This window comes from Nicotiana sylvestris, chromosome 1, assembly GCF_000393655.2.
Source record: "Nicotiana sylvestris chromosome 1, ASM39365v2, whole genome shotgun sequence".
NCBI lineage: Eukaryota > Viridiplantae > Streptophyta > Magnoliopsida > Solanales > Solanaceae > Nicotiana > Nicotiana sylvestris.
Window position 1 is genome coordinate 34,338,172 of NC_091057.1, and position 14,248 is coordinate 34,352,419.

General features: G+C 38.1%; 2 protein-coding genes across 2 annotated transcripts; both read right to left on the reverse strand.

Annotated features, from left to right (window-relative positions):
- Positions 1–3,925: 3,925 nt before the first annotated feature.
- LOC104233496 (late embryogenesis abundant protein 1-like) lies at positions 3,926–5,448 on the reverse strand. Its single transcript, XM_009786893.2, has 3 exons — positions 5,247–5,448; positions 4,698–4,832; positions 3,926–4,251 (listed from the first exon to the last, which is right to left on the reverse strand). Exons 1-3 carry the CDS (start codon positions 5,289–5,291, stop codon positions 4,168–4,170), a joined length of 264 nt encoding a protein of 87 aa, XP_009785195.1. The 5' UTR covers positions 5,292–5,448; the 3' UTR covers positions 3,926–4,167.
- A 4,135-nt stretch (positions 5,449–9,583) lies between these two features.
- On the reverse strand, positions 9,584–12,869 carry LOC104233497 (beta-amylase 1, chloroplastic-like). Its single transcript, XM_009786894.2, has 4 exons — positions 12,152–12,869; positions 10,879–11,089; positions 10,668–10,778; positions 9,584–10,567 (listed from the first exon to the last, which is right to left on the reverse strand). The coding sequence occupies exons 1-4, from the start codon at positions 12,751–12,753 to the stop codon at positions 9,761–9,763; spliced, it is 1,731 nt and encodes a 576-aa protein (XP_009785196.1). The 5' UTR covers positions 12,754–12,869; the 3' UTR covers positions 9,584–9,760.
- Positions 12,870–14,248: the final 1,379 nt, after the last annotated feature.

Genomic DNA, 14,248 nt, shown 5'->3' on the forward strand with positions numbered 1-14,248 from the left:
GCTGAATAAGTCCATCAATGAACCTCCTCACCCTCTCTCTCTCGGTGGGAAGTATGATAAGATCATGACAAGCCAAGTCGATGACTATGGTCTCATACTGGGTAACAGTCATAGAACCCTGTTGGAGACGCTCAAACTGCTTCCTATAGGCCTCTCTCTAAGTGATGGGGAGAAACTTCTCCAGAAATAGCTGAGTAAACTGCTCCCAAGTCAAGGCTGGTGATCCGGCTGGTCTAGCCAAACAATAGTCTCTCCACCAAGTCTTGGCGGATCCCGACAAGCGAAAGGTAGCAAAATTGACTCCATTTGTCTCAACTATCTCCATGTTCCTAAGAACCTCATGACAACTGTCTAGATAATCCTGGGGATCCTCAGAAGATGCACCGCTGAAGGTAGTAGTGAAGAGCTTGGTGAACTTGTCCAATCTCCACAAAGCATCAGCAGACATAGCTGCTCCATCACTGGTCTGAGCTACCACACCCGGCTGAACTGCTCCAACTGGCTAAACTGCTGGAGTCTGAAACTGGGGAGTTACCTGCTCCGGAGTGCGAGTAGCAGGAGTTTGGGCTCCTCCTCCAGCCTGAGAGACGGCTGGTGCTACAGGAAGCAAGCCTGCCCGGGTGATACTCTCCATAAGGCCCATTAGACGGACCAGAGCATCCTGGAGTACTGGGGTAGCAATAAACCCCTCTGGGACCTGAGCTGGGCCTACCGGAACTGCTGGGGCCGGAATCTCATCATCAAAGTCAACTTGAGGCTCCGCCACTAGTGTTGTTGCTCTAGGCTGAGCTCTGCCCCTTCCTCGGCCTCGCCCTCTACCCCTCGTGGGAGTTGCTGCTGGGGGCTCGGGCTATTGGGCAGTGGATGAGGAAGAGCTAGTTCTCGCCATCTGCGAAAGAACAGAGTAGAAATTCAATCAGCATTAAGAAACCAAACCGCACGACATGATGGAATAAATGTGAAGTTTTTCCTAACATTGTAGCCTTTGGGGGATAAATACACACGTCTCCGTACCGATCCCTCAGACTCTACTAAGCTTGTCTGTGAACTGTAAGACCCATGTAACCTAGAGCTCTAATACCAACTTGTCACAACCCGGATTTCCCATCCTCGGGAGTCGTGATGGGACCTACTAATGTGAGCTAGGCAAGCCAATTATTGAACAAATTACTTTTATCTATTTTTTTTTACCCTTTTAGCATTTATAAAGCAATAATGTAAAAAACAACGAAAATTTCATTAAGCGGAAGAAATGTAGTAAAATATCTGAAATATGAATCTAATACAACTCTTTAAGCCTTAATCACCCAGAACTGGTGTCACATTACCACAGATGATCTAAGAGTTCTAAATACAAAGTCTGAAAATAAAGATACACTCTTTTCGAATCAAAGAAATGAAACAGGAAATAAAGGATAGAGGAGATGTCAGGGCCTGCGGACGCCTGCAGGTCTACCTTTGATCTCCACGTGGACTGAAGGTAGCCACCCAAATGCTATGGTCCAAGAGCTGCTCCGGGATCTGCACATAGTACAAAGTATAGTATCAACACAACCGACCTCATGCGCTGGTAAGTGCTTAGCCTAACCTCGGCGAAGTAGTGACGAGGCTAGGACCAGACTACCAAATGAACCTGTGCAGTTATATAATAAACAACAGAAAATAAAAACAGAAATAAACAAGTAAAGATGGGAGGGGGGTACATGCTGCGGGGATGTATCAATATCAACAGTAAATCAAGAGTAACGGCATAAGGAAAACTTAGAATTCACGGCAAAACAATAAGAAACTTATATCCAATCTGTAAACACTTTGTATCAACAATTGTTGCGGCGCACAACCCGATCCCAATATATATCAATATTGTTGCGGCGTGCAACCCGATCCATATTATTTATTACTGTTGCGGCGTGCAACCCGATCCGTATATATCATTGTTGCGGCGTGCAACCCGATCACATATAATATTGTTGCGGCGTGCAACCCGATCCACATATAATATCGTTGCGGTGTGCAACCCATTCCACATATAATATTGTTGCGGCGTGCAACCCGATCCACATATACCATCAACAACAATCACAACAAGAGTCCCGGTAAGGGAGAAATAGCTATAACCAAACTTGTTCCAACACCTATCTACCTCAGCTAACACCAATACTCAGTCATAAGTAATTTCCACGAGAATAACCATAATCCTTGCTCAATTCAGAGAATCATCAACTTAAGCATCCGTAGTATTATTCAGGAACACAATAAATCACAATTTAAGACTCACGGTCATGCTCGACACCAACGTATAGATACTCGTCACCATGACTATACGCCGTACTCCACAAAAAACAAGTAGCAAATAGGACACAAATCCTAATCCCTCAAACTAAGGTTAGACCAAATACTTACTTCGATGCCACGAACACAATTCACATTTCAATTATTTCTTTACCCCTTGATTCCACTACCAATTCACTCGTATCTAGCCTCAAGTTACTTAATTACATTAAATGCTAAATGAATCAACCCCAATGTATAAAAATGAGTTTTCCAAAGTTTTACCCAAAGAGTCAAAAAACAATCGCCCCCGGGCCCACGTGGTCAAAACCCGAGGTTCGAACCAAAACCCGATTACCCATTCCCCTATGAACCCAAATATGTAATTTATTTTGAAATCGGACCTCAAATCGAGGTCCAAATCCCCAATTTTTGAAAAACCTAGGTTCTACCCAAAACATCCAATTTCCCCCATGAAAATCATTGATTTTGAGTTGAAATCATGCTAAAAGATGTTAATGATTGAAGAAAACGAGTTAAAATTGACTTACAATCGATTTGGAAGAAGAGTTGTTCTTGAAAAATCGCCTTAGGGAGTTTGTGTTTTGAAAGGATGTGAAAAATGGTTGATTTTCGGCTAAGTATAAAAATTGCAGGTTGCAGGTATGAGAATTGCGAATAGGGATCGCAATTGCGAACCCCGACCTCTGTTAGGTTCACATTTGCGAAGGGGGTTCTCGCATTTGCGAGTTGGAAAATACAAACAAAGGATCACATTTGCGACTACTGGCTTGGAGGGGAGGCATCGCAATTGCAAGGTAGTTGGCCTGGGCCTTTGATCACATTTGCGACGAGGCCTTTGCATTTGTGAGCCAGGCTTCGCAAGCCTGCAGGCCTGCAATACATCAGTTCAAAATCTGCAACATCCTAAGTCAAAATTCCACTCCGTGGCCTATCCAAAACTCACCGAGCCCTCGGGGCTCCAAACCAACCATGCACACCAACCTAAAAACATCATACGGACTCGCTCGTGCATTCAAATCGCTAAAATAACATCAACAACTATGAATTTAATATCAAAACCATGAAATTTCTCAAGAACTTCAAAATTTCCATTTATCTCAAATATGACCCGATTCACATCGTTTCAAGTCCGTTTCTTACCAAATTTCATAGACTTATCTTAAATCACATATAAGACCTGTACCGGGCGCCGGAACCAAAATACGGGTCCGATACCATCGAATTCTAAATGCATTTCATTTCCAAAACTCATAGAAATTTCCAAAAAATAATTTTCTTTAAAAATTCATTTCTCGGGCTTGGGACCTCGGAATTTGATTCCGGGCATACGCCCAAGTCCCATATTTTTTCACAGACCCTCCGGGACCGTCAAATCATAGGTCTGGGTCCATTTACCCAAAATGTTGACCGAAGTCAACTTAAATACATTTTAAATCAAAATTTCAACATTTTCACATAATAGCTTTCCGGCTACGCGCCCGAATTGCACACGCAAATCGAGGTGAGACAGAAAAAGGTTTTTAAGGTGTCGGAACGCAAAATTCATTTTAAAAACAGGTGATGACCTTTTGTGTCGTCACAAATATATACTTGCATAGTGGGACTAAAAGTTAAAGCAACAACATATGAATTTGCTAAACCAAAGAAACTTTCTTATTCCATAGTGATGATGAGAAATCTCAATCAATAAAACAAGTTCACTAACACCAATGAGGTGCGTGGAATTCGAAACCCTAACCAAAAATAAATCACAAATTACTAAGGTTTTCACTTATGCTTAATAAAAGCATAGGGAAACACTTAAAAGAGATGCAAAAAATGAAAGCAAAGATGAAATGAGAATATAATGGTGTTTCAGTTCTCTCTCTCTTTTCACTTTTTGTCTGATCCAATTCCAAGAGTGTTCTTCACTCCATCAACTGCACCTTGAGCCATGTGAATCATTTGTTCTCCAGTCTAAATTAAATACAACAAAGAAAAATAACTTGTGATATGTTATGAGTTTTTTTTATTTAAAAAAAAAAAAGGAACTAGAAGCTTTTTAGTATATTAATAGTTTTTTTAAGGATTTAACTCATGTATATACTAACAGTTTAAAGTATTTCTACACTACACTATCCGTGTATTTTAATCCGTTATAGTAAGGAAATCTTACTTATCCCAATTTTATGGTAATTAGTTATTTGTAATTATATTCTACGTGACTTGACTGTGTAAAATTCTTCTATGAGTAAGTTCTTGTGTCATCCAAAGTGACTGACTGAGTTCCTTATCCTTTACTTTAGTTTACGTGACCTGAACCTTCAACCTACCGATTGATCTACGAGGTGCCCTATTACTGGAGAAAACTTGTGATATACCAAATTAGCAGCTAAAATATAGATTTCTCATAGATAAATTACCTGCTGAAGGAATCCAGCATTCTGGTCTTTGTTTTGTTGAGCTGATTCATGAGCACTTTGGGTAGCATTTTCAGCCTTGTCAACCATTGAATGTGCTGTACTCTTGGCTGAATCTGCCATTTGCTCTGTCTTGGCCTATTTTTTCATCAATTACAATAATGTAAAAGATGCAGTAGAGAACAAGAAGAAAAAAAATCCTAAAAGTATATAATACGTATTCCACAATTATAAAGGATTTTGCCAAAGCTTTTTATTTATTTATATTCATAGGAGATCAAAAAGAATGAAAGGGACAAGGGACAACGAGAATGAAACATACACATATTGCGTTAGACAGACATGATTTCATTAAGAAAATTCGAAAAATACACCTGTATACACTCTATATATATATATATATATATATATATATATATATATTCACAAAAATTTACTTATATACACAGTGTAATATAATTACTAATGATTCTACTGGGCTATAAGTCTAGGTAGTCAAAAAACAATTTTTATTTGTAACGACTATTAATTGCATGTAGTATGAAGTATTACCTGAGCTTGACCGTGGGACTCACCGGCTTGTTGAGCACTTGACATTTTGATTATTGATCTGAAGGAATTTTTTCCAGAAAAAATAAATAGATATTTGAAAACTTTACTTTTAATTTGAGCTTGGTAGATATTTGTTGAATAACTTATAGGTTAATTGGACCTATTTATAGAGAGATATTGGTTTAGTTGATTGATGATCCATGTTTTTCTGCTTTTGACTGGGTTTCCTGTGGTTAACTTAGTGTAAAAATTAGAAAAGGAACTTCAACCACCCAGTATAATCCTACTTAGTAGGGTTTAGGGAGGATAGTGTGTACGCAGACCTTACCCCTACCCTGGGATAGAGAGGCTGTTTCCAAATAGACCTCCGGCATCCTTCCCTCCAAGAACTTCCCACTTTGCTCTTGGGGAGACTCGAACTCACAACCTCTTGTAAAGGAACTTATACAATGACTCTAAATATATCATTAATTTATCTTTAAAAAAAAAGTAAAATTATGCACTTACATCGAGTGTGCCACAAGATCTAATACTCATTAATTGCTTGCACAGTAAAAACAAATCTCGAACCACAAGTTTAATCAGAGCCCCTTATATGTAGGAAGGTGTTAGTTAAAAGGAATAAACTCTGAAAAATATAGTAAATCAAGAATCATAGAATGAAAATTCTAAGATTAGAATTAATAGGCACTGGTACATAAATAAGTTGATTTATTAACAAAATAGCAAATTCCGAACTGATGTTAATATTGATACTTGGACAGAAACCTTTTAATTTGATTTGGTATCAGTGTGACTCAAACTTAGATGTTACTGTTTGCAACAAATTATTTGTGATACATAATAAATTGCAACCACAATATAACTATGAAGAAACATAATGTTATTGATAAAATGATGCGGGTACAATTCTATTTGTTCCCTTAATTCTTCTCTCTAGATCGTTCTCTGTGATTCGAGTGTTTAACCAACGTATTTCTCGAATGTAAGATGATGCAGACCTCCTGGGGATGTATTTGATCTCCGGCTTCTTGAATTATTTGATTGTCAAGAAGTATTCGGCCATGTTTTGATCTCTTTGTGAATATCTCAAGAGTTTATGGGATTTTGAGACGATCTCCATTTTTTGAGATGTTTATTTAAGGGATTATGTAACCCTTTTTATAGGAGTGAGTCAGGGCTAGGCTAGAGTAGCCCCAAGTTAGGGTTTTGGTAGAGTAACCTCCAAGCAACCCTGATAGACTCCTAGAATTTCAAGAGTCTGTCTTGTAATATCTTGAATTTTGGATTTAGCTTGATCCATTAAAATTTCGATGTTTACAAATGACCCTATTTCAAGGTTTATCGGGGTGTAGGCTTGCTGAAACTTGAAGACGAGACTTGAAGTACCCGACCATCACAATAGATAATCTTGAAACTTGCAGTTTTCGATTTGCAGGAGGAAGACATGAAGCGCAGAACTGGTCCCACTGGGCGTGCCAGAATTTGTAGACAATAAATTGCATAGAGAAAATAAAATCAAGACTGAAAATATCGCAACAATCGTAGTATTTTATTTCAGAAATTGAGTGTTACAATCTCTATGAATCCTTTGATTCTTCTTTCCAATTGTAAATTCAAGGGCCTTTGAGCTTGATCTTGAATCTATGTTTGTTGCCACGAACGATGATCTTGTTCTTGAGCTTGATTGCTTGAACTTGACCTTGATTTGTTCTTCGTTTTTGAGCTTGAACTTGAACTTGAAGCTTGAAACTTGTAGAGAAATTTGCGGTGTTTGATCCACGAGCTATCTCTTGCTTCTTGTTATAACTTCTGGTGTCTTTTTGAGTTATGAAGACCCCTATTTATAGTTGTGGGAGGGAAGAGTTATGATAAGAACAAACTTTTTCCGACCAATCAAATTGAAGTGTGACATGGCTGCATTTGATTGGCCAGAACATGTCACTTGCACACGTGGCGTGATTTCATTAGCCTTTTAATGTGACTTGGCATGCCTTGTCATTTTGAGACGTGGCATGATCTTATTGGCTCTTTCGCTTGACTTGGCGTGCCATGTCATATGACACGTGACAGCAAAATGGGCCTCTAGGAAGATGATATCTTGGGCCTAATAAAATGGGCTCATTATTTGTAGCACAATTAAGTGAGCCAGCCCAATAAATTTGGACTTATTTAAATTATATAATTAATCCAATAATATTAGCCCATAATATTTGTTTGGATTAATATAGTCCAAATTATTTTATTGAATAAATCCAATAAATTTTGCATGCTTACATTTACTTAAAAATTTAGTATAGTGAAAACTATATCATAAACAATAATGCACATATTAATGTCTTGATCTATTGATTTTCTTGATCGCCTCATTCTCCAACCATAAGTTAAGAAGTGGCTTAAAGTCTCTCCCAGGATATATATATATATATATATATATATATATATATATATATTACACTCGAAATCTCTAGCTAGGGTATACATAGTACACTCGACATTGTTATAATAGATAGATCCTACCAGGATAGGACGTGATAAAATTAACCCAATTTCAATAAAGTAATATTAGAAATTACCAGTAACTTTTCAAAAAATAATTATATTTGCTTGCTTTTGAAAACTGTATTCTAAATGTAATGCACATACTAATGTACAAAAAATAAGTATCTCGCATATATTATTGACAGAGGAGAAATTATTACGTTGTAGTTCCTATAAAGGAGGGACATGTTAAAAACCATCCAATTATCAATGGAAAAAACTAATAAGATTTTTTCACATAATAATGATTAAAGATATATAAATACCAGTAATTTTTTCCAAAATAATTATATCCGCATTTCTTTCTGGCTTTATTCGTGATGGTACTTAAAGTCTAGAGTACTCCTCCAACTTTTTTGTGGTTGACATATTGGCAAACTAAATTAGATAAAGAGACAGAAACAACTAGAGATATAAGGAGAATTCTGGAAGAACTACTTTACGTGGTACAGGTGTAAGGTTTAAATTCTCATATGAGGTTTTCTTTTTACCCGAAAAAAGTTCAAAATAATAATTATAAGGAGCGTTGAAACTGTATAGCAGTTATTACAGTTAACGATTGCCGTGATGGATATAATCTTTCAGTCTTAATTTTTAATTAGAGGTCTGCGAGCCTTGGAAGGGAAAAAATATTGATAGAGAGCGCTTCCCCTTTAATATTTTTTATGTAACGCGAATCCAAACTAATCAAGACTTTAATGCAACATCGGATGAAAAATAAAAAAGGTATAGCAGTTACCAAGAAAAAGAAAACCTCATTATGCTTAATTAACTTCTACGGATCTTCAAGTCATGTAGTTGAGGAGTTAAGTTTGTGCATGAGAGCCATGTGAAATGAAACTAAAAGTCGGCATTTGTACTAATTTTGTCTGTATGTTAGAACGAATATGCGTATGGTACACTCTTTTATGACAGTTCCTGGCCACTAAACTTAGACACGAGAGTAACAAACTTCGAACTGGGAAAAGAACGGGTACAACTCGTGTTAAACTTTAATTTCGTTACAGCCAAAATTTCTGGCCCTACTAAACACCAACCCGACATATCACCAAGTGAACAACAATCGAGAAGTTACCAAGGGAAGGAGACCTCCAGAGGCGGAGTCAGCACTCCAGGCTTATGGGTTTACAAGTTTAATTATTTTAAATGATTATGTTCTAAATTAATAATTTGTACATTCAGTAATCTTTTAAAAATAAATATAAAATTTAAGCCAAAGATATTAGGTTCGGCCGAACTCGTTTTCGTCACTCTAATTCCGCCCCTGCTCACGAGCACATGAAAACCTAATAGCCTTCGGTGATTGCCACTACTTCCTGCCAAATCCAAAATAGTTTTGGAGTTTGTGCACATATCATGTGCTCCAATGAATGGGTTGTCCATTCAGGACTTTAAATAACTGGAGTTAAAATATAAATAACTAAGCTTGCAATGAAACGTGCAGTGTACTTTTCGGACTAATAGGTGTAATTGATTCCCTTTGCCAATGAGTGGCTCCGCCATGGGGTTGACATAAAAAAGTTGCCATGCTCAAGCTAGGAAATAATTTAGTAACTATTTTAATAGAAGAAAATGACATAGCAAAAGTCTCCTGTAGTTTAGTTGGGATCTTTTGCGATGGACCATTAAACCGATCTCCTCAATCCTCATGGAAAATGAGAGAAAGGGACAGGATAGAGAAGAAGTAGATGGGGAAGGTTTTAGCAGTACTGTCCGAGAAACATGAGTTGAGTTATATTTACTACTCTGAAAATTAAGAATATACAACAGGACTATCTGAGAATCAAGAGTTGGAGTTACTACTAAATTATGTATCATATCATTAAGACATATCTAAGTTGAAAAAATTACACGATAATATGTTTTACAACATAAATAGAACGAGAAAGATAAGATCCCGGTAACATGCTGAAAAACTGCATGCTACAAGGTATTTCGCATCCATTTTGCACAAGTTTACAGCCGAGATTTGTTTAGTGCATGAGGGCCACTGCAGCTTCTTGCACTAAAGGCTGAGTTATATGCACAAAATGTTCTGCCTCTTGCTCTAGTTGTTCCTGACAGCGGTGCGCGTCCTTTCCTTCTTTCATTTTCTTCACAAAAGCGACGAATCGCCTCCAATTATCAGGATGGAACAGGTCTGGATTCATCCTCAAATAAGTAAATGCACACATCTCTCTGTCACTTGATTGATCATCGATATTCAATGAGGATGCTTGAAGGATCTGTTCATGTGCATAGTCGTCATATCGTGGCAATGCATTCTCCCCAGCAAGTGGAACTTGAGCTTCCTGAGTTGCTAACGCCACTTGCCTAACCAACTTTTCGGGTGCACATTGCGCATCTTGTGGCTGCTCATGGTCTCGCATCTCAACACATGTGAAGTTGAAAATTGCACCGTGGCGGGCAAGCATCTGGGCAATGGGAAGGTAACCATCACGGAAACGGGTGTTGTAGTACCCAGCCGTGAGCTCAGGGGCATGGGACCTTGTTCCATAGTGCCAGTGAATGCCTGCGATCTTAACTGAAATCTTAACGCCCTTGTCATGGAATATTGCCTTGGCTGATTGCAATATCCTCTCACCATGGTTCAAAAGCATTTGAGAATACCAGGTGAGGAAGAATTCCCCATATTCACCATCCCAGCCACCACCTTCCTTCCTGAAAAAGTTGGTGTCCTCTGGCCAATTGTTGTAGTGACCAGCGTCTGTTGGACCTGTGTGTCCCCATTCAGGCTTGCCAAAAGCTTCTGCTGCAGCCTTTAAGCTGCTGATCATGTACTGCCAAACGAACAATTTATCAGAATAAATCATCGGTGATAATGGAGTTAAGTCACTAAAACACAGCAAAAGAAAAATGAAAAAAGAACTTGGCTTATACCTTGTCATAACACTGAAAAGCCCCAATTCCAGGGAATTTCCATGTTCCGTCTTGTTCAGGGTAGGATGGGTAACGGAGCTCTCCAGCCGGACCCATTCCAACTTGAATTTCCTACATACCACAAGTCATTGGAAAAATGTTTGAGCTTTTCTATTTTTTGATCAGCAATATCATGCAGCATAACATAAGGTTGGAAAAGCATAAAACTTACCATAATGGTGTCCCCTAGCAGGTTCTCAAATCTATCTCTAAACCCTCTCATGAAATCAGAATAACATTGGACAGGACTCCTCCCTTTAAGAACTGGAAGTGTGTCACAACCGAGCGATACATACTCATAATTCCTCCTTCCCCACTGATCTGTGTATGCAAGGTCTGGGTCCTTCTCCATCTCCTCAACAACCCACCTAGGAAGAGGGATCCTGAAATTTTAAAGTCTACCATTAAGCACGCCAGAAAACAAGGACAACTAAAAGCATGACATTTTAGTGGGGCTATATCTTGTTTACAGCTCTTCCTAAATTGCCCAAGTATCCTTTATTTCAGGGATGATTTTGAGCCTTCAAGTTTCAAAAATTACCAAGTTAACACAACTCAACAAGTTTTAAACATTCAATCAACACAGTGACTAGAAGGGGCTTTGCCAATATCAAATATCATGGATCTTGACAATACCAAAGGCGATAAAAAACTAATTCAAATGGTTTTACTTGCTTACTACATCCTTGTAATATGGTAGCTTCCCCTTTAATCCAAAGCAATTAAAAAGTAGGGAAACAAATATATGAATGGAACAGAATTATTCATATTTTCTTTCCTGTTATCTTTAAGCAGCATCATATACATAATTAATTATGTTTAGTTCATGTAACATTCAATCCATTATCTACTTCTTCCATAATTAGTTCGGGTTGTTATATGAGTTCTTCAATATCCATTTGACTCTATTCAAGTTGATTCCATCCTAATATTAAGTCACTTGTCTTTTCAGGTAAAGTAGAGGTTCTTTAAATAGTTTATGCAATGCAATTTGTACTTTCTTCAAATTGATCGGAATAAAAGATTTTTTTTCCACCTGGTCTTCAATATCTGCTTTGGGTTCTGCCTGACTAATTCGGATTCACACCGAAAAGTCTATCACTAAACCTCCATATTTTACCACCCCGCCACAACCTTTGCTGCCTAGCTGGTATCTCCCATAAAGGTTATCTGGATACTTGAGCAAGTTTAGGCTTCGAAAATCGCTTAAAGTAAAGAAAAAAATTTCAAAAGTTTCTTTTTCCCTTTTTCACATTTTCCAGATCCTACCGAATCTTCTATAAGTATTCCATTTACTTACTCCTATTCGTTTATTTAAAGTTAATAAGCTTTATCTAGATTTTGAACCCCATTGTAATATGAGAACCATACCAAATTAAAATATAACAACTGCAAATTAATAAAATAATTATTAAAAAAAATAGTTGAAGACTGAATGTACGTACGTGCAGGAATCACCGACGTTTCCGCCACATTGATGGAACGACATGACAGCCTGGACTTTGAGCCCATGCTTCTTCGCCATTTCCAATAGCTCAGCGTAACCGCCCCAATTGTACTCTCCCGGCGCGTCTCTCTCCACCAATCCCCACCACACATCCATCATGATCCCTTCCACTCCTGCGCTTTTCAACGCCTGCAAACTTGCGTTCATCGCCTTCTTCCTATTCACCGTATGATCCATCTTCACGCTGTCCAACGGCATCATAACAAACACCGGCACTCCTTTCCCTTTTTCCGGTGAATTCCCGAGCCTATGCTCTCTCTCCGCTGCCGTTTCCGCCGGCGCTTCCATTAGTGCTTGACACGCTACAGATAAATCCGGCCGCATTCCTCCTTTCAGCGGACTCAACGGCGGAGATGGCGTCGGCGACAACATGTCCACGTCAGCTCCTGTCTTCTGCACCGATACTCTTAGATTCGTCAACGGCGTTCTCCATACAGCTGATGCAGTTGTGTTTCCCTTCGCCGGAACTTCACCGCCGGTCTCCGCCGTTAACGGTGTTCCTGATAAGGCACAGATCTGGTGTGGCATACTCATCGCCATAATATTCAGAAAATTTTGATTTTTTTTCCAAAAGAGTGAGAAATTTTATGAAGTTGTTTTTTGGGCTTTGTTTTGTGTACACTTTGAAGAAGCAAATTGTTGATACTGAAAAAGAGGAAGGAAGAAAGTGGAATATTTATAGAGCTCGAGAAATTCAGATAAGATTATAATATAGTTATGTAAAGATCTAAAAGGAAACGTTCAATAAAGGACACGTGTAAAGTCGGACACGTGGCAACGAATCAGCGAATGCAGAGGCGACGGCTACGATTGCTTGATCACGTGAAGAGGACGGTTGAATTGCGAGACGCGTGAAGGTTCCAGTGAGGATGCAGCTGAAGTATGGGAAGACTAATGGGGAAAAGAGTTATTCATACTCAATTTTCTCACGTCCAATCAATAAATACAAGTATAAGGAAGATATTTTTATTTAATCTGTAATTTTTAAAGTCAAATGTTATTGATAATAAACTAATGAATACAAGAGTGAGTTCCCTCTTGGCATTTAAAAGAAGAAAAAAAAGAGATACAATAACGGCAACAAATGCAGTGAAATTCTATAAGTGCGAGTCTTAATACGTATATAGACCTTACTCATGCCTTAGGAGGAAAGATAGGTTGTTTCCGATGAACTCAGACTTAAGAAAAGATGAAAAAAAAACAGTGACAACAAACAGTAATAACATAAAGATATTGAAAAGACATAAGTGAAAGATAGCAATCAAATAACAGATATAATAGCAATTTAAGAGTAAAAAATATATTATATTAATATTAATTAATACAACCGGTATGGAAAGAAAAAAAAAAACGCTCCGACTAAATCTACCCTAATTCTCACGTCCACCCTCTCCTGTCATGTCGTTACATGAAACTTTACGTGTACTTACATTTTAATTTGTTGATCTTAGAGTTTAATTGTTGAATTTTGGTGGTAACGCTTACTTTTTCAACAAATGATGACAAGACACGTGGTAGATTTGTCTTTATTTTTCTATGGTTACATTGAGGTACACGAAAGGGGAAAGGAAAAAGTTTTGGAGGAAAGTGAAGAGAATGGATAATAAAGAGAAAGTGTGAGGTACTTGAGATAAAAGAGCAGCCACGTTAAGAAGTGTGGAGGTGATTTTTTTTTTTCTTTTTTTTCTTTTGTCTTTTTGTTTGAGTTATGACATCGACATTAATTTACTCTATTTTTAGTTAAGGAAGATTTTATGTGGTCCTCGAGGATGATAGACCATAGTTACATACAATTTGAGCAAATAGAATTAGGTACCGTGAAAATAGTAACAACAATTAAATTTGTAAATGAGACTCTAAATATACGTGGTCTATTTTTATGCTAGTTGTTAGAGAAGTTGATGCTAAGAATATGAAGTTTAACGATGAGATGCAAGTTAAAACGGGGCAGTAACCAAACCGAGGGGCTTGCCGCCCGGGCTTCGGACCGGTCGATGAGGGGCCTCGGGGTCGATATCCGGCTCGAGCTCAAGCT

What these genes read in the sequence shown, in the direction of transcription:
- LOC104233496 (XM_009786893.2), bottom strand. Translation starts at nt 5,291, where the DNA reads ATGTCAAGTGCTCAACAAGCCGGTGAGTCCCACGGTCAAGCTCAG. An exon ending in AGTCCCACGGTCAAGCTCAG is followed by an intron (nt 4,833 to 5,246) that starts GTAATACTTCAT and finishes ATGAAAAAATAG; the next exon opens with GCCAAGACAGAGCAAATGGC. An exon ending in ATGCTGGATTCCTTCAGCAG is followed by an intron (nt 4,252 to 4,697) that starts GTAATTTATCTA and finishes TATTTAATTTAG; the next exon opens with ACTGGAGAACAAATGATTCA.
- LOC104233497 (XM_009786894.2), bottom strand. Translation starts at nt 12,753, where the DNA reads ATGGCGATGAGTATGCCACACCAGATCTGTGCCTTATCAGGAACACCG. An exon ending in AACGTCGGTGATTCCTGCAC is followed by an intron (nt 11,090 to 12,151) that starts GTACGTACATTC and finishes TTAAAATTTCAG; the next exon opens with GATCCCTCTTCCTAGGTGGG. An exon ending in CTTTTCAGTGTTATGACAAG is followed by an intron (nt 10,568 to 10,667) that starts GTATAAGCCAAG and finishes TTCGTTTGGCAG; the next exon opens with TACATGATCAGCAGCTTAAA.